At 42.5% G+C, this 26,902-nt stretch overlaps 3 protein-coding genes across 6 annotated transcripts in view; 2 read left to right on the plus strand and 1 right to left on the minus strand.

Annotated features, from left to right (window-relative positions):
* The window catches only part of mctp1a (multiple C2 domains, transmembrane 1a), a 189,247-nt gene extending 172,921 nt beyond the window's left edge, over nucleotides 1–16,326 (plus strand). For both annotated transcript variants that reach the window (XM_070546081.1, XM_070546082.1), the window contains 4 exons: nucleotides 905–1,014; nucleotides 1,389–1,498; nucleotides 1,701–1,798; nucleotides 12,601–16,326. In XM_070546081.1, coding sequence (XP_070402182.1) covers nucleotides 905–1,014; nucleotides 1,389–1,498; nucleotides 1,701–1,798; nucleotides 12,601–12,672 — 390 coding nt within the window. In that variant the 3' untranslated portion in view covers nucleotides 12,673–16,326. The remainder of the gene's footprint in view (nucleotides 1–904; nucleotides 1,015–1,388; nucleotides 1,499–1,700; nucleotides 1,799–12,600) is intronic.
* Nucleotides 16,327–16,512: 186 nt separating this feature from the next.
* The window catches only part of slf1 (SMC5-SMC6 complex localization factor 1), a 43,483-nt gene continuing 33,093 nt past the window's right edge, over nucleotides 16,513–26,902 (minus strand). For both annotated transcript variants that reach the window (XM_015972422.3, XM_015972420.3), the window contains exon 18: nucleotides 16,513–17,355. In XM_015972422.3, coding sequence (XP_015827908.3) covers nucleotides 16,859–17,355 — 497 coding nt within the window. In that variant the 3' untranslated portion in view covers nucleotides 16,513–16,858. The remainder of the gene's footprint in view (nucleotides 17,356–26,902) is intronic.
* Nucleotides 21,395–26,902, plus strand: part of kiaa0825 (KIAA0825 ortholog) — a 204,770-nt gene continuing 199,262 nt past the window's right edge. Inside the window, exons 1-2 of one of the 2 annotated variants that reach the window (XM_070546078.1) lie at nucleotides 21,395–21,690; nucleotides 23,987–24,172. In XM_070546078.1, coding sequence (XP_070402179.1) covers nucleotides 24,146–24,172 — 27 coding nt within the window. In that variant the 5' untranslated portion in view covers nucleotides 21,395–21,690; nucleotides 23,987–24,145. Of the gene's footprint in view, nucleotides 21,691–23,220; nucleotides 24,173–26,902 lie in introns of those variants that run through there. The other variant, XM_070546080.1, reaches the window with a different exon arrangement.

The raw sequence follows: 26,902 nt of genomic DNA on the forward strand, positions 1-26,902 counted from the left end.
GTGCCTGTATCTTGAGTTTTTAGGCACAACTGTAGCCAAAGGTGACAGGATTTCTTTAACAAACCAGGTTTAGTACTAAAAATCCATGTCAACATTCTTCTGCGTCCTTTTGTTCCCTAAGCATGCTCACCAAGCACATCTACCACTAGACAGTCTGTGTGTCGATGTTCTCTGTCAGCCACTGGCTTCTGATCAGCTCACTCTGTCCTGATCTGTCCCGTCCCCGCCTGCTTGTCCCTCAGCAGGCAGCCTGTTGATTGTTGCATGACTTTTTTTTAATTTGGGGTTTTTGGACTTCAGATGGACGTCCCAGTTTGCTGATTTTCTTGCCCTTGACTCACGGCACTGCTCAAAGTTCACAATCATCAAAAGTCGAAGAGAAAGAGCAGTTCACGGCGGTTGACTGCGCTAATCAGGATAATAATGATGTCATGGCTGGTGACATCATCACAGTGTGCCAGCCAGCAGAACAAAAGAGGACTCTGCCCAGTTCCTCGCCGCCTTGGCAGGAGCAAAAAGAGAGCGGGAGAGTCCAAAGATTGATGTTTCCATTCGGCTTTCAGTTTAATTCTGCCTCTTTATTCGCATATTCAAATTTTTCTGCGAGCGTTTGTGAGGAGGAAAATATTTAGATTTGTTCTGCTACTTTATATCTCTATTACTGCTTGGAATGAAAGCGCTCTCTGTGTCACTTCATGCAGGATATCCGGTGATTTGGCTCCCCACTCCAAATCAAAGCTATTTAAAGTGTATTGTTCTCAAAGATGCCTGTGCCCAGCCTCTGTCTTCTCTCTCCTCTCTCTCTCTCTACCCTCTTGTCTCCTTTTTCGTCCTTCTGCATCTCCTCCTCCCTCATCCTCGCTTTCTTCTTTGCTTGCATACATCTCTATCTGTCCTCATGCAGGACTCGGAGAAAAAGGGCTTCATGAACAAGCTTTATGCCATTCAGGACGTGTGCATCAGTGTGCAGAATGCACTGGATGAAGTGGCCTCCTATGGCGAGAGGATAAAGAAGTGAGTCGTAAGCCCGATCCTCGGCACTCAGCCCGCTTCCCTTTGCCTCGCTTCACATCTCCCGGAGTTTAGTTCAGTTTTTTTTTCTTGCTTTGGTTTTTTCTGCACTGCCTTCTGCCAGCCTAACTGAGTGTAACTCTCAGTGTAACGACTCAAACTCAACAAATGACCCTTAAATCTCGTTACCATTGACGTGACCTTTAACGCAAAAGATCATAATTACATATATTTTGTTGCCTCCTCTGTTTTTCTGAATCATACTGAAGACATTTAGGTAAAACAAAGTGTGAATTAGTTTTTTACTGCAAAAGCTGAACAGTGAAAGTTTGGATAAACATTTCCTTTTCTGACTCCACTTCTCCACCTTTCTGCAGCACCTTTAACTGGACTGTGCCTTTCTTAAGCTGGCTTGCGATCGTGGCTCTTGGAGTGGCCACCGTCATCATTTATTTCATTCCCCTTCGATTCATCGTGTTGATCTGGGGTGAGCTGCATGTGGAAAGTTACATTTCAACAAAAAATCAGAGTTTTGGTTTTAGTTCCAGGATTTTTTTTCCTACATGCATGTTGGGGAAAACAAACACAAACTAGATTTCCAAAGAGTGAAAAACACTTGTAGAGAAATGTTCAAGGGGTAGCAACATTTCTCCTCTACCTGCACTGACTGATTTATTTTTATTCCACAGGGGTGAATAAATTCACCAAGAAGCTGAGAGACCCTTACACCATTGATAACAACGAGCTGCTGGACTATCTGTCCAGAGTACCCTCAGATGTTCAAGTGGTGGGTGACTCTTCTGTTGTGATGTGTGTTTGTTAGTTGAAGGAAAAGTTAAACCGCTGTCCGTCTCTGTATTTTTCTTCCTCTTGTTTCTAATTTTTTATTACTTTTTAATCTATTAGATGAACAAACCTTTTTGTCCAAGCAGACAACAAATCGAATTATTTCAAAGCGGTTTCTGTGTTTTTTTCTCTTAATAACTTCCTAGACTAATTTAATTTCCTCTTACATGGTTGGAACTGAGTTGGAAGATAACAACGTTAAGTGAGTTTAGTGTCCATGGTTGAGTGACTCCATACACTAGTTATTGCTAGTGATTGGAACGCAGCGTAAATCAACGTTTTATCGGCCCCTTTCAGTTGGACCAGATGAAGTCTGAGACGGAGGACTTAACATGCCTGTTCTGTGTGTGTGTGTGTGTGTGTGTGTGTGTGTGTGTGTGTGTGTGTGTGTGTGTGTGTGTGTGTGTGTGTGTGTGTGTGTGTGTGTGTGTGTGTGTGTGTGTGTGTGTGTGTGTGTGTGTGTGTGTGTGTGTGTGTGTGTGTGTGTGTGTGTGTGTGTCAGTTGTAACATGCTGTGCAAGGCAAGATGAAGTGCGGTGTAAACACCAATAAAACGGCAGTTTGTTAAAGTTGTGGTGCTGCCTAGCACCAACGTTGTTCACAGTGGCTGTTAAGCCCTGTTCAGCCGATTTCAACACACACACACACACACACACACACACACACACACACACACACACATGTCTGTCTTTCTGTCATAGTGAGGATGCTCCATTGACTTCCATTCATTTTTGTGATTTCACCATGCCTAGCCCATACCCCAACCCTAACCATAATCAACATTGATCTATTACTAACCTTAACCTTCACTAAAACTTAATTCACACTATACCTCTAACTGGTATAGTAAGCTTCTGGTATGCTTCTAAAAAAAGTGAGGACCAAAAAACTTTCCTCACTTTGTCAGGAAAATGGTCAAAATGGTCCTCAGCATATAGTATGTACAAGAACACACACACACACACACACACACACACACACACACACACACACACACACAGATTGGTGGCAGAGTCTGAATGACCCGGGGCCTCTGATACGACCAATAATCAGTGCTGACACACTTCCTCTTTGATTGCCTGTTGCACATGATGTCTTTCATCTTTACAGGGTCATAATCCTTGCTCCCTGAAACACCCTCCCCTGATTCCCCTCCACCTCTTTGGCCCCTTTGCAGTTTTGTAGTTTACAGCCGCTGGTTGCAGCAGCAGGCACAGGGCAGGCCATCATCTTAAATGAGCCCAAGCTGTCCCTTCTGTTGAAGTGCAGCCACCTTACACACCTGAAGCCTGCGGGCGTGTAACGGCAAAGGCTCCCCGAGCCCGGCAGGTACAAGCCTTTTACAAGGCCCCTAATGAGGGCCTGCTGGCTCGAGAAGGTGGCTGCTGGTGTAGCAGTCTGGCCTAGCGCCTGTGTCTCTGACGTTGTACCTACTGTATAAGTGATGCTGTAAGTGCTACTGTACATTTATTCCTGCTGGTGTTGGAATGGAAAATGTTGTCAGGTTTCACTGATATTTATAGAGTCATGATGCCAGTGGAGGTTAAAAAAGGCAATACCGTGGAAAGCTGAAGATGGAAGTTGGAAAAACAAACAAAAGTTCAAGTAGAGTTGATTAATTGTTTAAAATGACTCAGCAGGATACAGTTCATACGTTTGAAAACAGGAAAGCTTTTGGGCTGATTTGAAGTCAAAGGTTAGTTCTCTAAGAAATCTGTCTGCTCTGCAGTCAGTGGCTAAAAACGGACCAGAACGTTCTGCTCCACGGTGCTCTCTACCTCTGCCTCCGGTGGTGGGTTCACCTCATTGCCTGCTCCCGCACCCCCCACCCCCCAGCCTTACTGGGTCAAATACGTCAGTGGGTATTAAAGCCCTTGAGGCTTTCGGATGATGCAGAGAGGTGCTGAGATCCAAATGGAGCGTTCCCTCACGGGCACGCGTCTGTAGCACCCGCTGGCATAGATGCACAGGTCTACTCTGCGTGACACAACGGATGACTAATGAAGTGCTATTTCAGGGCCCCAGTGTGACCTCACACACATCCATAATCACACCCACAAGTTCTCCCAGCAGCCGTGCATGTGGGGTGCATGTGTGTGTTTGTGTGTGTGTGTGTGTGTGTGTGTGTGTGTGTGTGTGTGTGTGTGTGTGTGTGTGAGAGAGAGCAGTGTTCCGCGTCATTTAGAGGTGCTTCAGTGCAACCAGAACTGATGAGATCCTAATGACTTTATTTACAAAGGGCAGCTGCACCTATCCACAGTCAATCATAACTACAAAAAAATGTGGAATTTCCTCAGAACTTTGATGCTGTGCTTTTTTTTATTTACATTTATATTATCCAATTACAAGAAAGGGGCTTTATGCTTCATTATTTAACAGAATGCACTCAAAACACCATCATGCCTCTAACACCACTGTAAAGCCTCTTTTAAAGGAGACATCCTATGTAAAGCTTACATTCTGCATCTATTTGTGCTGCCATAAAGGTACCTGCTGCCTCAATGTAGACTCCTAACATGAAAAAAATTAATCTATTTGGTTACTGTCAGTGTTTGGTTGTAGGAATTACGTGACTAAAATGAGCAGTTTCAAAATATTCCCATTTGTGATGTCACAAACAGGGTAATCAGCATAAAACCTCTCAAGTGCAAGAGAGCTGCTGCTGGAGGATCAGCAATTCTGAGCCCTTCTTAGATATTGGAGCTTCTCAGCTTATAGCAGCTTGAGCAGGGCATGAGTTGGTGTGGCCAGCTCTAACTTGTTCCCTTAAAGTGACAGAGCACTGAACCGCACATTCTGGAAAGTACTGAAAAAAATAAAAATGCTGAAACCCCTTCATGTGAGAGGGATTTAGTGAACTTGGTAGACATCTTTCGAATCGGCCTTAGAACTATTATAACTCAAGAAAAAAAACGTTGTAATAAAGATTAAAGTCCCATTAGTCATCACATACTGGTGAAAGGTGTTCTCCGCATTTGACCCATCCCCTTGGGTGAGCTGCAGACATTGCTGCGCTCAGGAACTATTTGGAGGTTAAACCCCCAATTGATCCCCTTAATGCTGAGTGCCAAGCAGAGAGGCATTGGGTCCCATTTTGAAAAGTCTTTGGTATGACCCAACTGTGGATTTTAACCCACGATCTCCCAATCTTAGGCTTAGACACTCGTACCACTAGGCCACTGAGTTGGTACAAAATGTCCCTTTTTAAGAACTGAAACCCCATTCCATTTTTCCACCGCTTTTCTCATTAACTCCATCTATGAGTAGCAATTTCTAAAGCCTGTCATGGTGTTTAAAAATGTGTGTCAAATTTAGATAACAGTTTCATGTCTCTGATTGGATTTTTACAGTATAAACTATCCCTACAATCATTACCAAGGAATCCTTGGTTTGTTCCTAAACAAGGCCAAACCGATATTGTGAAGTAGTCCCTACCTGGCGTTTGGAACGTGCCAGTGCACCAGTATGTTTTATGACACTATTAGGAATGTGAGCTAGGGAGAGCATAAGTAGGGCCGAGGCAATTAGCATGCCAAGTGGCCCTTTATGATAGCTGTAAAGGTGCTGGATGGAATCCCCAAAACAAAAATAAGGATGCATTCCAATTTAGGGTCTAATGACCAGCAGGGGGTCAAGTTAATACTTTTAGGCAACATTTACGTTTGCAGTGAAACCTCGGCGGACGTAAAGGGAGTGAAGGTGGCATAGTTAATGGTTGAAAAGTTGCCAGGTACAATCGGTCACATCTAGCAGAAGCGCCTCTCCCCTTCATTTTGCCACCTTTAAAACAATTTTAAACATTTCACAGAAAACAGACAATTAGTCACTGTTCGGTATGTGTCGTGTCCCTGCAGCTAATAGGCAAAACTTTTCCATATTGCTGCGATTCATTTTTTCTCTCGGGTTTTTTTCCCTTTGCTTACTGGCTTATGTCACCTTGGTATGACATTTCTTTCAACACTGCAGATTTGAGTGCTGACTCCTCCGGTGTGCAGATGTTTGAAGTGTACACATTAGTGTTTCCCTGGAAACATTTAATAACCCTCATGCTCCATTAGGTGTCACCTAAGATAAAAAAAAGAGAAAAACACTGAGATTTTTTGCACTTTTGTGAAAGAGCTGGAGAATAACAATGTCATTAAAATGGCACTCCTTAAAATTTTTTTTTACCGGAAATTTGTTTATTTATTCACCTATCAGAGTTTTTTTTTTTGTTTTTTTACTTGACTGTCATCACCTTGTCTGTCTTGTGCCCACACTGGCATCATCAAATCGCTGTCAAAAGGCTCGCCGCGAGAGGGGAGAAAGAGAATGAAAGACGGGGAGATGGGGAGAGAGAGGAGCAGGTCCCAGGATGCTTTATGGGTAACGCTGTTAAACGAAGCACGATGCACGGTACGCGGCGCCCCTTCAGCAGAGCACACTTCAAAGCCTGTTTTGCACTTGTACTGTCAACATGTGGGAGCAGAGAGGAGCGAGGGTGGAGGAGCCTTTGAGCAGCGTTGGGTCTTAACACACCTCTTCTCCTGTCTGTTTTCCCTTTAAGCTCCCCACTTGTGTTCCAAATTGGTTCTGTGCTTGCTGCATTACCTCACTTTTTTACTTTTACCCTATTCTGATGTCTTTTATTTTGCTAACGCCCCACTTTCTCCTTGCCTTCCACAGCTTTCTCGTCTGTTTTTGACTTTAACTAGCTCTTGTTGTCTGCGCTGGTTTGGTGTTTGCCTGTGTGTGTGTGTGTGTGTGTGTGTGTGTGTGTGTGTGTGTGTGTGTGTGTGTGTGTGTGTGTGTGTGTGTGTGTGTGTGTGTGTGTGTGTCTGTGTCTGTGTCTGTGTCTGTGTGTGCGTGTGTGTGCGTGTGCGTGTGTGTGCGTGTGTGTGTGTGTGCGTGTGTGTTATTAGGTGAGGTGAGCGGGGGAGCCAAGGGTGTAGCATCAGGCAGGCCTGTCACCTGTAAGGTGGAATTGAACCTGTGACGCACGAGCCCCATTTCTCCTGGCTGGCAGCTCTTCACAGAAAAAAAGAACTCTTGTTTGATTGAAATATTGTTATTTTTTTTCTCTCCCCTACACCGTTTCTTTTTGTTGATCCCTTCGCTATGCTACAAGAAAAAAAACCTTACTTTCTACTGACAAGCAAACTTTTCTTTGTTTGTATGCACTCACACAGAGTTTTGTTTGGACAGGCATGTCACCGTGCAGAATGAAACCGCTGCATTTCTGTTTTTTTCTCTTTTTTTTATTTATTTTTTGCTGCTGTAGGTGTTTGGCCGTATAAATGGGACCAATAACATCAAGTGATCCGACAAAATACCTGCCCTACTTTGGGTTCCATGCTTACTTGTTTAAAGCTAACAGAACAGGATCAAAAAATGGATAAAAAAAAGTTTAGACGAACAAAGCATGAAAAGAAACAGGAAGTTAGGCCTATCCGCCAAGTGCGTAGCAGTTAGCTGCCATGATAGTGGATGGGTGCGTTTCCACCGGCCAAAAAGCGTAGTGTTTTGGAAACGTCCCAGAGGCGTACTGTTGCATCGGTCCGCTAAATTTACGCTTCAAGCATATTTTTTTACACACTACACTTCCAGAATACATCAAGTTGAGCAGGTTGACAGAAAGTTGAACCTGAAAGCTGTATAAAACATCTGGAAGCTTTCAAAATAAAAGTCACTTTTTCAATTATTTAACTAGTAAAAAAATTACACCATGGCCACGCGTGATTTTTCAGTACTTCAGTCATTGTGTGACATCACGGGACAGGCAGCGTGGAACGCTTCCGCTGCTGTTTCACATCTGAGACGCTTCCTGTGGGAAGGTAGCTCGTGGGTGTAATGAATCCATTACGTTACATGTCGCCTACACATCCTGTGGAAAGGCTGGGTTACTCTAAAATTTATATTAAACTATTTTAATTGAACAAACCTGCCAAAATAAATCCAACGTGTAGATTCTGTTTGCTGCTTAAATTAATGTTCCAGTCTATTGTTCTTGTATGGATTTAGTGTGGGAGACTTGATGCGATGAGCCCCACATGCATCTACAACCAGCTGGGCCCACATAAACCCTTTACTGTCTTTTTTAATGTTTCCTGTTGTCTGCTCTATTTGGCAGAGCTCTCACTCATTCTCATTCTTTTTTCGACTGTCTCTTTAGTGAGGGTTTTCTTACTCGTTGTCCTTTTCTTCCATCATCATTTTGCCTTCTTCAATCTCTCTTAGATGTCCTCCTTTGTTGTTTCAGAAAGACGTGTTTTTACAGCTGTTCAGTAGGATGTTGTGGACAGTCGGACGGATCCAGACCCAAATCGTTCTGGTTTGGCTCCCTGTTGAGGCGTAGAGAGAAACATATGTAAGCCTAACCACTCTGTGAGTTTAACAGGACATTGGTGACCATCGCTGCAAGGCAGAGGAAGAGAATCGACCCAAAGAATGGCGCATCTGTAAACTTTGTGTTCGTTTTGTGTGTCAAGGCTTCATCTTCACATGCATTGTGTGAAGAGTGGGAAATGTAAATCCACTGCCTTTGCAGGGGCAGAAACACACACTCAAGTGTGTGATTTTGCATCTAGGATTTATGCATTTGAGGCGCAGGACCGGAAGGCTTCGTTGCAGCGACAGTAGAAGTCGGTATCAGAAGTGTGACAAAGACTCGTTCTCAGCCAGTACTGAGATGCTGCCGTTCTCGTCCACAGCAGACAGACTCACCATGAGACACAACAGAAAAACCACATTGATGTCAGTTTGCTGTCTGCCTGAGGAATCAGAGCGAGTGTCAGTCAGACAAGCAAAGTAGCCTATAGTACGTCAACGTATGAGATGTTTCTTAGACAACGCTGGCTCTTTGGTGCTGAGTTTAAGTCTAGATTTTTTTTTCTTTTCTATTAGTATTCTGATTCAGTGGCTAGTGCTTGTCAGTGTCTTGGATTTATCTAAGTCTGCAACTGCATTAGTGTGTGTACAACTGAAAGTGAACGGCTGCTGTTGACAGTCTTTGGTTGTTAAGCTGCTGTGGTGCCGTTGTATTTGTGTCCGTCACTTTCAGATGAGAACATGTCCCCCCCCCCGTTAGAAGAGCTCACCGCTTTTGCATCTGCAGTGATTCACATCAAGTGAGGATCAATTCCTGCTGGGAAATGGGCAGAACTTCTTCGATGATCATTTCAAAGATAATCTTTTAGGGAAGAAATGCGCTACGATTTATTTTCTGTTTTACTAAAGCAGTAATTATCAAAAGACAAAAGGAGTCATATGATGAGCAATGTTTTGGTAAATTATAGTTTATTTTATTTATTTATTTATTTAGCTTTTATTTAACCAGATGAGTCGTCTGATTTACTGCGACGATCTGGCCGAGAGGCAGCAGCAACAGACACATAGTTAGCTTTACACCAAAGAAAAACAGATGAGATGAAAACAAACAAGATAAAAATGAGATAAAACTGTTAGACATAAAGACAAAGGACTGTTCTAATATATAATATGTACAAGCAATCAAAACAGACTTAAAGGTTTAATATGGAACACGGACACTATAGTGAAACCTAGTGTTTAGTGGTGGTAGTGCAACAACAGAACACATTTCCCAGCCGTCAGGTGTTGGTTCACTGCTGATACGTGAAGTGACCAGCCAGCACTATGCCCAGTGATGCACCGGGTAAGGAATAATTTCTACTAATACGCTTATTTTACAACAGTATTAACCATTAGAACGTCTACTGGACTCAGAACCCTAACCATTGTTCCAGCCTCTTGCCAAGCAGACCTTTTATTGCAACTGTGCCTCCTATTGGTTGGTACATGTAAGCACAAACCTAGTGTCATGCCTGTCAAAATAAAAATTTGATCATTTATTTATTTAAATATAGCTTTTATAGGATAAACGGTACATTAATTCTTCACACCTCTAAACACACCGGGAGGTATTATTTATTAAAATATAGCTTTTTTTATTAAAATGTTCCATATTCTAACAATTAAAAAAAAACTCAGAAGCAGGCACATTGACCAGAAACTATTGATTGCAATGAATTAGTGAAGGTAGATAATAGAATGTACTGTAGGTAGTGAGCTTCAATGATTTTTGCAGCTCAGTCCAGTCGTTGGAAGCAGCAAACTGGAATGAGGAGCGGCTAAAGGAGGTGCGAGTTTTGAGAATAACCATAGAGATTAAGTTACGGGAATGTAAATTGCGCTGGTTGTTTAAGTGATGAGTAATGAGCAAAGATACAATGGTGTTCTTCTGATTGTTTTGTATATAAATTGATATCAGTGTAACATCCTGTCGGAATGGAGTGATGGCCAGTTAACGAGTGAGTACAGATCAAAGTGTGCTGTCAAGCCAGATTCCCAAATACTTCTAAGAACTGACAAATTGTAGTTCTGTACCATCCAGGGAACAATACTAGGGTGGAAAGCTGATTGCGGTAAGTTACGTTTGACGATCATGAACTTTGTTTTACTTGTGTTTAAATGAAGATAAAAGCTGGAGAAGGCATGTTGAAGACAAAGCTGCATTTAAAGAACTGTATGAATAAAAAAAAAGGTTGTTGTCTGCATATAAATGTTTATGAGAACTGTCAACAGCATGACCAATGTTATTGATATAGATTATGAATAAGGCTGGGCCCAGTATCGACCCTTGAGGAGTGTCCATAGATAGAGGTAGAGGAGCAGATTGGTAATGCTCTGTTCTCACTGTTTACGTACGGCCTAAGATATAACTTGCCATGCCATGCCAAGCATGCCTGAGAAAGCCCGACATGTTTGAGCCTGCTAAGTAAGATGTTATGATTAAAGGCTTTAGCCAAGTCAACAAACACAGCCACACAATATTCCTTATTGTCAATGGCCAGTAATAGTTTAGCCCAGACGTATTCATTGCTTGTTCACCGTTTTATGCGGTTGAATGTTACTGGGTTGAAGATTGTAGCTAAAAGCAGTCATAAGTCAACGTTAGCTAGCATACGGACCAGCATATAGGAAGGAGAAACAAGGAATTAATCTATTTTTCTGAAGTAATAATTAGAGGTAAAAAATAAACAATCATAAATATCCTTAATGCAAATAACAGTGTTGAAAGGTTGAGCTTGACGATGTCAGTATGATGATCAAAACAACAACTTCACTGTACGAGCTGGAAAATAATTAATGTCACTTCCTGGCTGCAGAGAAGGTTTGACTGAATGATACTTTAAAAAAGGGGAGATATTAGCATGCTGTTATGGGGTGAACAAAACTGAGGGATGTGATTATATTGGATAAATTTATAGATAAGTTATTTATTTTATTTATTATATTGGCAGAAAACAATTCTTATCACTGTTTATTTATATTGACATTATATTCGTTGAAAAAGCAATGGGGGCATGCTCATTTGTCTGACCTTTACTCTTCAGCAACTCATAAAAGTTTTAAAAACATATTTTTGAACATATGCTTATGTGTCATAATGCAAAGGAACATAATTTCCATTTCTTGTTTTAAAATTACGTCATATGAAAAATCTTGAGGTAAATCTGTGGGATGCAAAATGCACCGAAATCAGAAAATCACTCAGACTGAGATTGAGCTATTTTTCTTTTTTGTTATTACAGTTTTCACCACTAGTCTCCATGAAGGCAATTAAGCTTGCTGCAACTAAACTCACATGTGGTTTAACTCAGTACCACCAACATCCATGTTGAAAACACTGGATGTACGACGTCACTACTCTTTCAAATCAGCAACTATGGCCTTTCATTCTTCCTTTGAACTTTGACCCATTTGTTCTTCTTAGTGAATTTGAAAGCAGCAGTTTTCTCGCCACAGGTTTAACTTTTATTTAAAAATTCTTTTAGGCCTAAAGTCTGGATTTATTCATTTTACTACAGGCTTTGACTCATTTGGGGCGGTTGACATGGTACAGCAACGTTGTCCAGGTTTAAGTTGTTTAAGTGCTGATTTTGGTGCCTTTTTTTTGGACAGTGACGCCAGCTTGGAGCAGATCTATAATTTCCTGGTTTTTCAATTGTTTCGTACCATCAAAACCAATTTCCAATGGGGTAGTTGTGGCAGCGTGTGCTGATTTTGGACTTTTCTGGGGGTAATCGGCTGTCCAAAGAGAAGAAAACAACCACAATGCCTCATTTTGGCATCATAGTAAGGTTTATGTGAAGTTTTGAGTGGAGTTAGACCATTGCAAAAGCTGGAAGTGTTTTGATACTGTAGGAAGTAAAACTTAAGAATACTGAAAGGTTTCTAGTGTATTTTTTAGTTCCTCCTTTCTGTTAATCTGTCATCTTGCAATGTTAAGATGACTGTTGTCTCTCCAAGCTTTCCCATGAGCCTTTGCCCTGTTTGTTTGTGTGATCCCTTCCCTCAGGCCACGTTACGCATCTGTGAAAGTGTGTGTGCATGCGTGTGTGTCTAAAAATGTATTTATTTTTGTTTTGTGTCTATGAGTGAGGGTATTTGAAGCTCCGAATAGTGTACTTGCCTTGTTTTTGTAGATGCATGTGTGTGGACGTGTGTGTGTGTGTTGTAATCAGTGTAATCCCTTCCTTGAGGCCAGTGTTCCACACAGCTGGACCGGAGCCTCTGGAGGGTCTCTGTGCTATTCAAGCATCCTTTACTCTTTCCACCTGACCGAGTGGTGTGTGTGTGTGTGTGTGTGTGTGTGTGTGTGTGTGTGTGTGTGTGTGTGTGTGTGTGTGTGTGTGTGTGTGTGTGTGTGTGTGCGTGTGTGTGTGTGTGTGTGTGTTTTAACAGGTGCAGTACAGAGAGCTGAAACTGGATCCCAATCCCAGTCCAAATAAAAGGAAGAAAAACAACCCCGGGTAGATCCACTACATCCACCCACGGATTCCTTTCTTCTTCTTCTTCTTCTTCTTCTTCTTCTCTTTTTTTATTTTCCTGACTATCCAATGTTGGACACCGAAGACCAGACTGAACTCAACCTCTTGTTTTTATTTCGTAAATTAGTCTCTTAAACTTCATTTTTGGTTTGAACGTTTTTTTAAGTGTAATTTTTAAAGGAGAAAATGATTATAGAATCATCTCCTCTACAGTCGTGTTTTTGATGTACTTTTCAGCGTCCCTCCTAACTGTTTCTCTTCACTCTGACAGCTAAAAAACGAGGACCCCTCTGATTGCCACAACTGTCACACAAGTTAAATTAGACTCTTTTTTTTAAACTTTTTCAAAACATGTTTTTCCATATTTCTAGAAACACAAGCCTTAAATTTACATTCTGTACAACATGTTAGCATTTATTCAACATGTACGAAACTTAGGAAACAATTTTAGTAAAATCTTTATATATTTTTTAGTTGTTTATGCACTGGAGAGTCTTCTGTTGTCATCCCCTCTTAATATGTTAATAATGTTATGTTCGCTGGCAGTAACTTGGATTATCTCCACTTAACTTTGCTAGCCAAGTTGATTAGCAATTAGCCTCCAGGAATTAAATATGGGCTTGTTATGGTTTCAATGCAGGGGCCAAAGACACTTCCACCTGTAAGAACTCTAGATATTTCTTTGTAATGTTTGAAAACCATGCTGGGACTCTCAGTGAGTCAAACACGCACCTTTCTTGGATCATGAGCTGCAGCTTGGTTTATATAGATGCCACCCATTCTATGCAGAGTGCAACCAGGCAGGTGGGCAGGCCTTTAGGTAGCCACAGCCCTAATCTTGTTAGAAAGGCTGATCTCTTTCCTTCTTATCTTTGCCTTTGCCACACACACACACACACACACACACACACACACACACACACACACACACACACACACACACACACACACTTGTGCACATGCATGCATGCAGAAACAAAGAGCTCCACCATCCTCTCATGAGGTCCCATCCACTACATCTTGCGCACGGTGTAACTACTTGCTCACAGATGAAAAGCAGAGTGCCGTATTTGAGCAGGAACACACTCTCCCTGTCAGTCATGCTCACACACACATGCACAAACGCAGACATGCTCTCTGTGATGCTGCGCCCCAGGCTGGCCGCCCTTCTCCATCTGCCCCACCTCCTGTGCCCACAGCTCAGCTTTGATCAGCCTTTCCAGAGACAGAGGCTTGCATGTGTGAGCCGAGTATTTACAGAGTGAGAGTGTTTGCATACACACATTTACGCAATCAAAGACGCAAAGCTGTGTGTTACAGTAACATCTCCCCTCCAGCTCTAGACTGATGCTTCGGTTCAGTCAGAGAAAGTGTAAGTGTGTGTGTGTGTGTGTGTGTGTGTGTGTGTGTGTGTGTGTGTGTAGCAGCACAAGCACCAGCTGTTTTTTGCTGTTGAGCTTGCTGAGATGCTAAATGAGCAGCAAGTCATAGTGTGACAAGACGAGGCTCCGAGGGGACTCGGGCCTGAGATGTCAGGGATGGGGGAGTGCTCGTTTGTGTGTGTGTTCTTTATGCTTCTTCAGAAGCCACTTCCCATCATGCTTTTCCCCGTTTGCTCTCTCTGCGACTCCCTCATTCGTCAGCGAGCGGGGTTGCGACCCTGTCTGAGGGAACGGTCTCCTGGGCTGCTTGCCGAGCCTCCCTTGAAAGATCACAGCACAGCCGATGTTTGAGGAGGTCTCCTCTCATCCTATTGATCCCTGCCTCTTCTTCTGGTTCCCTCTCCTCTCCTTGTTAACGCTGTAAACCCCTGTTCTCTGCAGCTAGGGCTCCTCTCTGCCACTTAGTCACTCTCTCACCACATCCGTCCGTCTCAGTGCCATTTTCTTGACCCCCCTCCTGCTCCTTTCCTCATCCATTCATCCTAAAACTCCGATATCATGCCCGTATCTGTCACTCCAGAGTACCAACAACTTCTCTGGGTAGATTATTCACCTTAACGACGCCCGAGGAGACAGAAACTCTGACGTGTGTTTATTCTGTGTTGACATTTTGCTTCAATTTGTGGTGAAGGTTGTGTGGCACAGCATCTAAATATTGTCTATTTTATGTTATTTATTTTGTTTAGGCTGTTTTATTTTTTATTTTAAAGCAAACCAAAGTGTGACTTTGTATAATGTAGAGGAAATATAAAGAAGAATGTATCAGAAAGTTTAAAAAAGCACTTTTATTTGCAACGAGTTGTAATGAGAATTTATTTTTTAAAGAACATTGTAAAACGAAAAGCTGAATACTGATTAATTTATTGTATTTTATACGGTATGCCTGTTGGTAATCGGTGATGGATTTTGTTGTTAAGTAGGTGTATGCCTGCCCTTATTTTCGAAATGATATCTTCTTCGCTTGCGATGGTTTCTGCCTGTCATTTTATTTATTTTTGTGCTCGACCAACATTGTTTCCTGAGTTTGTGTGAGGAAGCGTGCGGAATGCGTTGCATAAATTTAATTTAATGAGTAGCATCTGATGTATGTGGCTTATTTTAGGGATCAAAAACAAAACCATAAAAAAATAGATTAAATATTTTTTTGAAAATTTGCAGTGTGGATTACTGAAGCAAACACCACCAAATATGCTAGCATTTCACATTTTAGTCAACCCTTATTGGTTTAACTGTGTGTCACTTTTCATTTTGGTGGAAGAACAAAAATAATATCCTGAAAGTAGAACGTGGGAATTTGAGAGTTCAGGTCTTCAGAGTTATAAAACTGGATGATGGGAATTAGATTTTTTATAAATGTTTGTTCCAACGATTAGCTCAGCCCTTCTCCTTTATGGGAACTGATCTGAGCTCTGACAATCTAAATACCTAATTACCAATAAACAGAGAGACGAGAGCAGCCTGCTTTCACGAAGCAGTTTTCTCTTATTGTGATGCAGAAATAGCATTTAGCAGCAATGATGTGGGTCGGATTGAAGTCTGGGTGATCAAAATCTTTGGTGGCGACCAGGGGTGGACTGGCCTATCTGGCATTCTGGCACAGTCCCGGTGGGCTGCTTGCCCAGCTTGGGCCGACACGACTCCACAGTTGGTGATCCACAGAGCATTAGCTACATGGTAACCCGAAACTAACAGCGTTTTTCCGGGCGTTTTTAGCAAAGCAGAGTGATGACGTAGGAGTTGTTTTACCACGTTAGCATGTAGCTAACGTCCCGCTGATCTCCGCCCATGGAGAATGAGCTGATCTGGAAGGCCAGGGCTCCCGGTCGCAGTGGTCTGGCCCTGCTTGTAATTTAACAATCCCAGTCCGTATTAGAGCTCCCATTCGGCCTAGAGACGAGTCCGTGGGCGGCAACACACCCCACCCCCACCACTTTCCCAATGTGGAAGGCCGACTGAGGGCCGACGAGTCGTAAAAATGCCAGGGCCGAATTTTGGTCCCAGTCCACCCCTGGTGGCGACTGACATTAAAACCACAGTTTGACTCTAAAAGAAAGCAGCAACAATATGAACATGATGGCCTTGAGAAATACGAGAAAAAACGTGATTGAAGCCCAAAACATCCAAAAGAATTTAACAAAAAAGCTTTTCGGGGGTTTGCAGAATTTCATGAAAAGTTTTTACCTGTTAAGCACGGGAGTGGACTGATTATGGTTTGCAATGCAGCTAGTTCAAACTGGGACTTTTATTGAGTGAAAGTTAGCTACAGAAGTTAGAAATAAAAATGATGCTTCTTGTTTTGTCTTTAAACTGATGCATCTGCTCCTCAAGCATCAGGGGTGCCCGAACCTTTCTAAATAAAACTGATTCTTATCATTCTTACACAATTTAGGAAGTGAGAGCAGATTTATTTTTATTTATTTTGTGAATAAAAACATGTTTTCCTATAAAAAAAAGAGAAAAGCTACAGATAAGAAATAACTACGGTAGTTCAGTGTTCTTAAAAACAAGCTGCAGAGATTGATAAATAAATATACATTTCCATTTCAGAAACTTCTATTACATTTTTTTGGACATGATTGATCTCATTTCAGAACCAATGTTTAATTTGGTATTTCTGCAGAAAGGACTCTAAATCACAAGTTCCTGACATTAAGGGAAGGCTGAAGAAAAAGATCCAGCATGATGTAAATAACGGGTTGTGTAGTTCTGCTCCAGAACATTAATCCTGTCTCACAGATCAGCTACAAGCATTTCACCACGAGACCCTAGATTCTCCAGGATCTCCATCAGGAGCGTCGTGCTTTCCCCTTTACACTCTCTCACAGCCCGAGACACCTGCTCCTGGTGCTTTCCTTGGCTGAGCTCCAGCAGCATCTCTACATCTTCCACCAGCCTCACCGCTCGCTGATCCGTCCAGTCCAAAGTCACTTTTTGGAGCGGGTGAGTCTCTAAGGCTCTGACCAGCTTGTAGACCAGGCTGTTGGGCTTGTCTATCGGCTGCAAGAGGCCGGGCAGACCACGCTCCAGCTGGTAGGAGACGACAAGGTGGCACAGCAGACAGGACCCAGCCTCCAGGAGGGGAAGGTTCAACACCTCGGCCCCTTCGTGCCTCTGGGCCGAGTCTCCAACCTCCGCGCTGCTGAAGAGCTCCTCCTGCTGACCCAGCGTAGAGACCAGATCCATAGGACTCCGTCCCTTTTCATCAGTCTGCCTGAGAAGCACTGAGCCTGGTGAAGACAAAAGAGTTCTGAGATCAGATCAGAAGCTTTTCTGTTTTTCTAATCATAAACACATTCAACACAAATCAAAGCGGCTCCATATGCTACACGGATTTGGCACAAAGCGCACATAACAGCTTGCATAGTCACATTGCGGCACGTAGAAGAAGGTGTGAGTGGACTAAAAATATAATTCAACTGTGCAACAATTATCTCCAAAACTCAGTGTGATTACTCAGAAAAAGCAGTTTGTTATTGTGCTGTTTAAAAGAGTCATCTTTCTCAAAATTTTGCAAAAGCCTTAATTAACATGTAAAAGCTATTTTAGTTTAAATACAACAGTGAAGATTTAGCAAAGACCATAAAGCAGCAACCCAGAGTTTCCCCCTTTCAGGAATTATGCATAATGTTTTAGAAATCTGTAAAAACGATAGTGTTGCCCTGTTCTGGGATGTAATGGAGGCATTACAGACGTGGTTCACTTGTTTATTTATTACATTTGCAGTGGTCTCTAGTAGGAAATAGATGCCTTGGAAGTCATACTCTGGGGAATAAAAGCTCTGGTGCACCTGTTTCAGGACGGATAATTCAGCCAGAGGAGAAAGTAGCTTCAGACGACCAGATTCAGTCTTATTTCCTGATATTTTGGACATCTCGCCTCGGATTGGATAACAGCAACACGACTCTACCACTGACTCAGTTCGCTCTGCAGCATTGAGGTTTTATCTCCACAAATACCTCAAACCTGGAGGAGTTCTGTCGTTAGGTGAAGTTGCTAATGCTAACGGTTAGATTCTACTAGCCGAGACGTTCCGTTTCCTGCACGCTAAACCATTCACATAATCAGAAATAATCATTACAAATGTTTTCAGTGTTCCACACCTTTAAAGTGCACTACATTTTCCAACTCTAGATGGATTTCTGCTTTGAGATGTTTAACCTCAGAAAATAGTTCACAAGTAAGTTCTGTCAAAACTACATTTTAACGTGACAGACTGACCTCAGACGTTGAGGTTAATGAGTTCAGAGTCATGAGTGAGTTGAAGCCGAGACCAAACAGACTTACAGCCAAGCTACCTTCCACTGCAGCATCATTATCAAATAAGGCAGAAGCGATGCGGCACGGGTCAGTGGCAGGACAAAGTAACAGAAATAAACGATGCGCGCACACACACACACACATATTGCTGTACAACACACACATGCTGAGAGAAACTCATCCAAACACACAGTGTGAAGAGTGGAAGGTTTAAATGAACAGCTGTTTTCCCACTGGCTCTCAGTGCCAGACGGGCCTATTAGCTCACTTCAGCTCTAACTTCAGCTGACACCTCGCCTTAGCTCTGCGACTGGCAGGTCACTTTGTGTTTGTGTTAAATGTGCTGAGGGTTAGTGACCTGATGGAGGGTGTGCTGTAAGCGAGCTCATCGCCGTTGAGCCACTGGTGGCTCCCAACTCCACTGGAGCGTCAGATTTCTGCTTTGTTACACGTGTGTGCTTGGCAGGAAGTACATTCGGCGATGACGGGGTTGCACGTCGATTTAAATCAGTTGTTGCAACTAGCGCTCATAAATTCAAAACACCTCCAGCGACCTTGACTGTACCGTAACAGTCCTGCGCCGCCACATTCCGGGAGTGACAGTCGGAGCTGAATTCAACACTTTTTTTCACTCCTCTTACAAAGCCAGCAAAGTTATAATGGTGACATTTACCATCTTGTTTCTCTGCTCTCTATTCAGGCTGAAAGCCATTTTCCCGTGTCAGACAGGCCTCTGCACATTTAGCCTACACGGAGTGGGTCGAGTCAAGAGTGAGCCCTTTGTTTGCTTTCAGATAGACCCATTTCTATGGCAAACTGCACTTGATGGCACTTGACTGTTCAACCTTGGCAATGCTGCTGCCACTTATGAGTGAGTTTACGGCTGTGTGGAGGCTCGGTGTGACGCGCAGACAGCTGAAAGGCTGCTTGATGCCACCGCTGGCAGTTGTTTTTGGGTTTTGACAGAAACTGTGGGGCTGCAGGAAGTGCGGTGCTTTAAAGAGGGACGATCGTGCACCTCCTGGGCGCCATCTTTGTAAAATAAAAGTCTTTTCACGGATAAAACCGTTTAAAGCTTACAAATGAAATGTTAATTCTAGAATTGCTCTTCACATGTTGTCAGCTGCTGTATTAAGTTATGAGATAATCAGTAAGAGCCCACGTTGCTGTTAGCGGGAAGGTCAGCGCTTTAAATCGGAGTGGCAAAAACTTAATCTGCATAATTTGTGGCATTAATCTGCATAAACTTTTACATAAGCATGAATTTTTCTTTTCTTTTTTTTTAATGCAGGGGTCAGCCGTCAGGGGCAGCAGTCAAGGGCGTAAGAGCGCAGATTTGATCAAAGTGGCCACGAGAGAACAGAGATGGAGGAGAAGAGGGGATGGAGGGAGGCGGTGTGTGTGTGTGTGTGTGAGGGAGGTTGTTCACAGCGGGTCATAATCACCAGGTTTCTGTAACAAGCTGTCCTCAAAATCAGTAGGAGTGGCTGTCGCTATTACGCTCAATCAGGAGGAGTGACTGTAATGTGTGAATTAAACCAACTCAGGCATGAAACACCGGAGGTCTCAGCAGCTCCATCAGAATTTGGATTTCCGGGGATTCTCAAGCAAAAAATGTAATCACGAGCAACACAGTGCCTGCAGAAAAGATAAAGATAGTAGAGTTTGCATAAATGTTCCCCCCCCCCCCCCTAAATATAAAACAAACCAAGAAAACAAAGAATTATGCAACAAAACCGAGGACGGGACATTATACAGGAATTAAAATCACCTGACAAATTACACCATGATCAAAATTCTAAATCTGCTAAATTGTCAAACACCATCAATCTTTTAACACTTCGTGTTTTCAAATGAGTCTAAAAAAACACCACAAAAATTCCCCAGCACCAGGTAAAGAAATGCAGAAAACAACAGTTAGAGTTTTCCTGCTGTCACGTTGTCAAGCCCAGCTGACTGACAGCCTCCAATCAGACGTTTTGACTCTGATGTGTAGCAGAGGCGGCCCCTGCAGCACGGCCCTGGGCTCGGCGTGTCTGAAAGCCTGCATGTCTGACTGTAGACGTGTCTGCCTGAGAGCAAACACTTGATGCGGTTTGTCACATTTGCATAGCTACCTCTTACTTTTTCTATTCAAATTCCATCAAGTGCTGTTTTATTTTTATTTTTTTTTTGCTTTTCCAAACATTTTTCTTCCTCTTGTTTATAATTGCATGTTTAACCCACAGAATAAAAGGATGAATGGCTTCCTGCTACGCATCAAATGCACTAATGTTCCAACAAAAACGCTATTATACACACGTCAGCGGTTATATCCAGTGCTAAACTGAACATTTGAACATAAAAAGACCTCCAGTGATGTAACACACATACTGTACATACACACAGTGTTAGGAGACGATAGCCTAGGGAACAGGGTTTTGGTGCAGCGACTGTGACTGAAGTGAATCCAGGTATTGGCGCTGGGTGTCAAATATGCAGCAGTGGAGATAAATACAACACCTGAGGGATTACATGAGAGCATAGGGTAATTACACCATTCTTTGTGTGTGTGTGTGTGTGTGTGTGTGTGTGTGTGTGTGTGTGTGTGTGTGTGTGTGTGTGTGTGTGTGTGTGTGTGTGTGTGTGTGAGAGAGACTGTGAAAATACCTCTCACTAAGACCTAGGCTCTGAAGCTACAGCAGAGGGAGGGGATTCACATGCTGAGCAAAAGCCGCTGCCTGATGCAGTTTAGCTGACACACACACACACACACACACACACACACACACACACACACACACACACACACACACACACGCACGCACACACACACATTAACGTAGAGAACGCAACGCCCTTTGGCCTTTAGAGGGCAGGCGAAGACAAGAAATATAAAAGTAAGAGTGGAGGAAGGGAAAGATTGGCAAAGAGAGAGGGAGGGAGGGAAAGAGGAGAAAAAAGATGCAGCGCTCTGCCCCCCCCCCCCCCCCCCCCCCCCTCCACCACCACCAATGTCTTTTTCTCTCTGTCTCTGGTCTGAGTCTGGGGCTGAGGCAGACAAGCTGGGAAGCAGCATGGTAAACATCCTCGCTCCCTTTCACTCTCTCCCCGCCAAGATAGAGAAGGAGAGAGAGAGAGTAAGAGAGAGGGAGAAGAGAGAGAGAGACAGCGAGTGTGTGAACTGCAGCCAGGGGCACGGCATCACATATCCACAGGGAGCTGCTAGCTATAGCAACTGGAAACCAGAGCAAAAACAACAAGCGGAGAGAAGCAGCGAGCAGCCAGCAGAGATGCATCAGATGAAGGAAGGACAGATTTCTAAGGTGGTGTTGATGGTTTGAAACCTGAAGCGGATAAACATGCAGGGGTCAAAGTGGAGCAATTAGGCGTTTTTCTTTAGATGCAAAGTGAAGCTTTGTTCTACACAAATGTCATTGTTTCAACCTGCTTTTCAGCACAGGTGATCGCTAACTCAAAAGACTCAAGATTGTTTTATTGCCATTGTACAGGTGGACAACCAAATTGTCTTTGCGCTCGCTTAAGACAGCTCTCGTCAGGAGGTTGTAAGATATCAGTAAATAACAAGGCTAAAATGGATGTCACACACACACATGCACGCTTCTTTAGCGAACACAGGGATGGGATCCCACACTCCAGCACTTCCAATAACAGGTCATTAAGGGGTCCAGCACAGAAAAAAGAAAACAGAAATCACAGCATTTTGGAGGAGGGGGTAAAGACTTCAACTCTTAGTTTATGTAACACTACGTAACCATCTGAGATCCATCTGAGATTGTACCATTCAAGATTAACATCTTGAATGGTACAATCAGGATGAAGTTCAAATCAGGGGTTTTAAATTGAGGCAGAGGTGGTACCATCCTGACCATGTGCCAGCACATGCATACTCTGTAAACTCAACTGCCTCATTTTTTAAAGGCAAAATATTATAAAAGGCTCAATAATATGCATTAGATTGGTGTTTAGTCCCTTTTTCCCATCTGATATTTATAGTAAAAAATATTTTTTTAATTTTTGACCTACATTTCAGTAGCATTTTAGGTTTGTATTAAAGGGACAATGTGTAGTTTTTATCATTAATCTCTGGAATTATCCATTAAAATGTTGTTGAAAATGAAGGAAATTATGCCCAGTTGTGGAAAAATATTGGTGGCTTCTTAAGATATAACCATAAAAATCAGGTCTAAAATACATGGGAGCGGGTCTAAGTCTCTGGGCAACACCACATTAGATGCCATGTTTCCTCCTACGGGAGCCCATGAGGACAAAATGCGCTTACTGATTTGTAACAAACGGTTACAAAACTTCACCATTCATAAACGTTGTAGTTTTACACAGTTACCTCTACTCATTGCCACTGATGAAAGGGAGTCTGATGTGCTTGTCATTTAGCTGAAGTTTGCACTCCACAGGGCTTTTTGACTCTAATGTGGATCTGTTGGTAAGGTCTTACTCCAACACAAAAATACAGCTTGCTTGCAACAGTTTAGGTATCTACTGCCCCCTATCGCCAGGAAAAATACACACTGTCACTTTAATAACACTCATCTTAGTCAAAATAACATAAATATATCCAGTAAAATATAATGCATTTCATTAACATGCATTTGTATTGGAAATGGTAATAACATTTATAATTTCTGCTGCTAACAATGTCATGGTGGCATGTCTATTATGTAAGGGTTGGCAATAATCCAGTTTAAATTATGTTCAAAGATAGAAGCGTTTGTGAATTATATACTACAATGGCTTGCCGTACATCCTGCTTCTGTGTGCAGCGGTTCTGATTCATAGCGCTGCAGGATGCAGAATTAACAGGATGGTGGGGACTTTTCATTCGCTTGTAGAGTTTAGTCTTTCTTAGTTTTACGATCATCATATATTTTTCTGTGCGCCACTTGATCGTGAGACTGCTACTCATTAGCTTTAGCATTAGTCAATCTGCACGTAGCTGCACTTTTGATCCCAAACTTTGGACTGGTTCTGCCTTTGTGCCTTTGCTGGTTCCTGTATTTTCCTCCACTGCATTCAGATGACCACATTGTGCGCCAGTAAAAAGCATTTTTCTTACACATAACTTACTTTTGTTCAATAAAGTTCTGGGGAAAACAGTCATTCAAAGATGTTGCACCGGTGCTACGTTTAAAAATAGACAGACACGCACAGACAGTTTTTTTCGTCGCACTGTACAGCCTTGCTCTGATGCGGAAGAGCCTGGGGGAAAATCAGGACGTCAATAGCACCAACCATAGATATGTACCAACTAGCGAGAAAAGCTATTTTTGATCTTTGTCTGCAGCAGTTTTAGTGATTTTCAGTGCACCGCTGCTGATGCAGCACTTGTGTAGTGGCGCAACGCTGCAACTGCAGTTAAAATAACATCCATATTGCTGGGGGCAGAGTGAAATCAGGCTGGGGTGGCACAAAATTCAATAGAGGCGGCCGCCACGCAAATTTGAACGCAGGAAAAACCCTGCAAATGTCATAGATTCAACATGGTGTTGAAAACATTCAGCACAGAGTCTGGTCCATAAGGACATGACTGCATCACAAAGATCAATCCCTGATGAGAATCTCCTGTTCCTCCTCATCCCAAAGGTTCTGGACTGGATTGAGATCTGGTGACTGTGTTGGTCGTTGGAGTGCAGTGAACTCGTGGTCATGTTCTAGAAAACGAGATGATCTGAGCTTTGTGACCTGGTGCATCATCCTGCTGGAAGTTGCCATCAGAAGATAGCTCCATGTGGTCATAAAGGGATGGAGATGGTCAGCAACAATACTCAGGTAGGCTGTGGTGTTGAAACCAGGCTCAGGTGGTACTGAGGGGTCCAACGTAAGACAAGAATATGTCCACACAATTGCACCACCAGCGTGAAGCAGAGATGCAAGGCAAGATGTATCCATGCTTTCATGCATGTTGGTGACACCAAATTCTGATCCGACTATTTGAACGTTGCAGCTGAAATCCAGACTCGACAAACCAGGAAATGTTTTTCAGTGACCCACGATCCAGTTCTGGTGATGCTGTGGGAATTTTAGCCTCAGCTTCCTGTTCTTAGCAAACTGAAGGAACACCTGCTGGTCTTCTGCTGGAGTCCATCTGCTACAAGGTTCAACATGCTGTTCTACAAACCTTTGGTTGGAACCATGTATTTGCACTACTGTTGCCCTTCTGTCACCCAGATCTCTGACATCAACAAGGGGTATTCATTAGGGATGCACCGATGGATCGGCATTTGATCGTAATCGGCCGATAGCGCCCCTATCGGTTTTGATCGGAATTTTCAAAATAGATCAAAGCAAACCGATCAGGTAGGGTTGTCACAGTAACCAGTGTAGCGGTAAACCCCGGTAAAAAAAAAAAGTTGACAATAATAATAACAGTCTTGTTTTTAAAAAAACTATTATTATCTCGATGGGTTTACCGTGGCTGCGGTGTAGGCGCGGTGACCCTTACCAGCCACCGTATCATCGGCTGAAGTTGCCGGCGGCACAGACGCACGCTTTGTTTACAACAAAACTTTCTTGAAGCTAAAGCTGAAATAATGGTCAAAGGAGGAGACGGCAGCGCTCAGGAGGACATTTATTATCCCTCAAAGAAGACAAAGTCGGAAGTACGGGCATATTTTAGATATTTGAAGAATGCCGAGGGAGTTTATAGAAGACGGACGGACGGCTATCCTGTTTGCAGCACGAGCAGAAAAAGTGTCTGTGAAAGGCAGCAACGCTTCAAATCTCATGACACATCTGCGTGACCATCACCCACAACTCTACAGTCAACGCAAGGCAAGCTAACGTTAGCGTTTTAGCTAAAATGCGTGATCCGAGGATTTGGGTTGAGGGAGAAAGCAACGAGTCGCTATATAAAGCAGCCGCAGCGCCGCTACCTGCATATAAACCGTGTCGCGGACACCCCCATGTTGAAATGACGCTATGCATTACGGGGCTCCCAGGGGCAGATAAGAGTTGGTCTCTTTCCGAGAATAATTATGAATTTAACAACGATTACTGCCTGATGACACTTTCCCACATCTGCAAAGCTCACTGGAAGAACACAAACCGAGGACAATATTTTCCTGATATACGGATTGCTCAAGTAAGGGTAAAAAAAAGTATCTGATTAGAAGGCTACTTGAGTACTGAGTATCATCTGATCTAAGATTTTTAAAATGATGACATCAAACAGACATAAAATAAGAAGTTATGGGCAAATATTGGTATTTCAAAGACTAAAGGGGAAAATGTAAACAAATAAACAACATAATTACAAAATAACACATTTTAGGCAAAATTTAGACACAAACTGAGGACAATATTTCCTGACATACAGGGTTTATTTAATTGTGTGAAAATGTAGCACGTTTAAAAAAAAATACCGCGATAATACCGAAAACCGTGGTAATTTTGGTCACAATAACCGTGAGGTTAAATTTTCACACCGTGACAACCCTAATACAGACCATTTTAGATTAGGTTACATTTCCTTTATTCCCAGATTATGTAGTTTGTAGCACTCATTATAATGTTGTAGAAAATTTCTGGCCAATCCACGTGATCGGTATTGGTGATCGGTATCGGTGATCAGCATTCTTTGATATCGGTATCGGTGATCGGCAGCAAAAAACCTGATCGGTGCATCCCTAGTATTCATCCACATCATTGATCATTGGATGCTTTCTTTTTTGGGGGCCATATCCATAAACCCACGAAATGGTCATGGATGAAAATCCCAGTGGATCAGCAGACCAGTCTGTCTGGCACCAACAACAACGCCCAGCTCAAAGTCACTTAAATCTCTTTTCTTCCTTATTCTGATTGTCATTTTGATCTTTAGAAAGTTATCTTTACCACATTTAGATGCCTAAAGGCATTCAGTTGCTAACATGGGATTGGCATGTACACATTTACAGTGTAAATGTTCAAATGATCAAACAAGATGGAGAGACTGACAGCTGGGAGAAACCAATACTTTGTTTATAACTATGGACAATTACAAAAATGAAAGACACTAGAAAAAATATATAATTTTAGTTTATTTTTTCAAAGGTTTCTAAAGGTGAAGCAACATGACACAAGTAGGACATGTTAATATCCTGGCAGTGACAAGGCTTATGTACCGATGTGAAAATGTAGGCCGATATCAACATCCAATATCAATATCACTGTTGTATCCGATAACCGATATTTACGATTACATTCATAAGGAAATAACGATACACTCAAATATTTCATGCAGTGTATCGATTTTTCATTGAGGATTTACATGCAAACATTTACTGTATTTCTTTTGGTGTAATTCAAAGTCTGACTGCTAGGTGGCAGCAGTTTTTACCACCGTTATTCTGAAAGAACGATTAGATCAATAAGATCTTGTGATAAAACTGGATGTTTTACAAGCATATGACCTGAGTTTTTCCATTTATGTTCAGCATAAAAAAATTGCAAGTATTGTCTGACTTTTAGCATCCTGATTAATTGTATCACCAGATTATTACAATTACACACACAAATATA

This window comes from Nothobranchius furzeri, chromosome 17 (genome assembly GCF_043380555.1).
Source record: "Nothobranchius furzeri strain GRZ-AD chromosome 17, NfurGRZ-RIMD1, whole genome shotgun sequence".
In the NCBI taxonomy this organism is placed as follows: domain Eukaryota; kingdom Metazoa; phylum Chordata; class Actinopteri; order Cyprinodontiformes; family Nothobranchiidae; genus Nothobranchius; species Nothobranchius furzeri.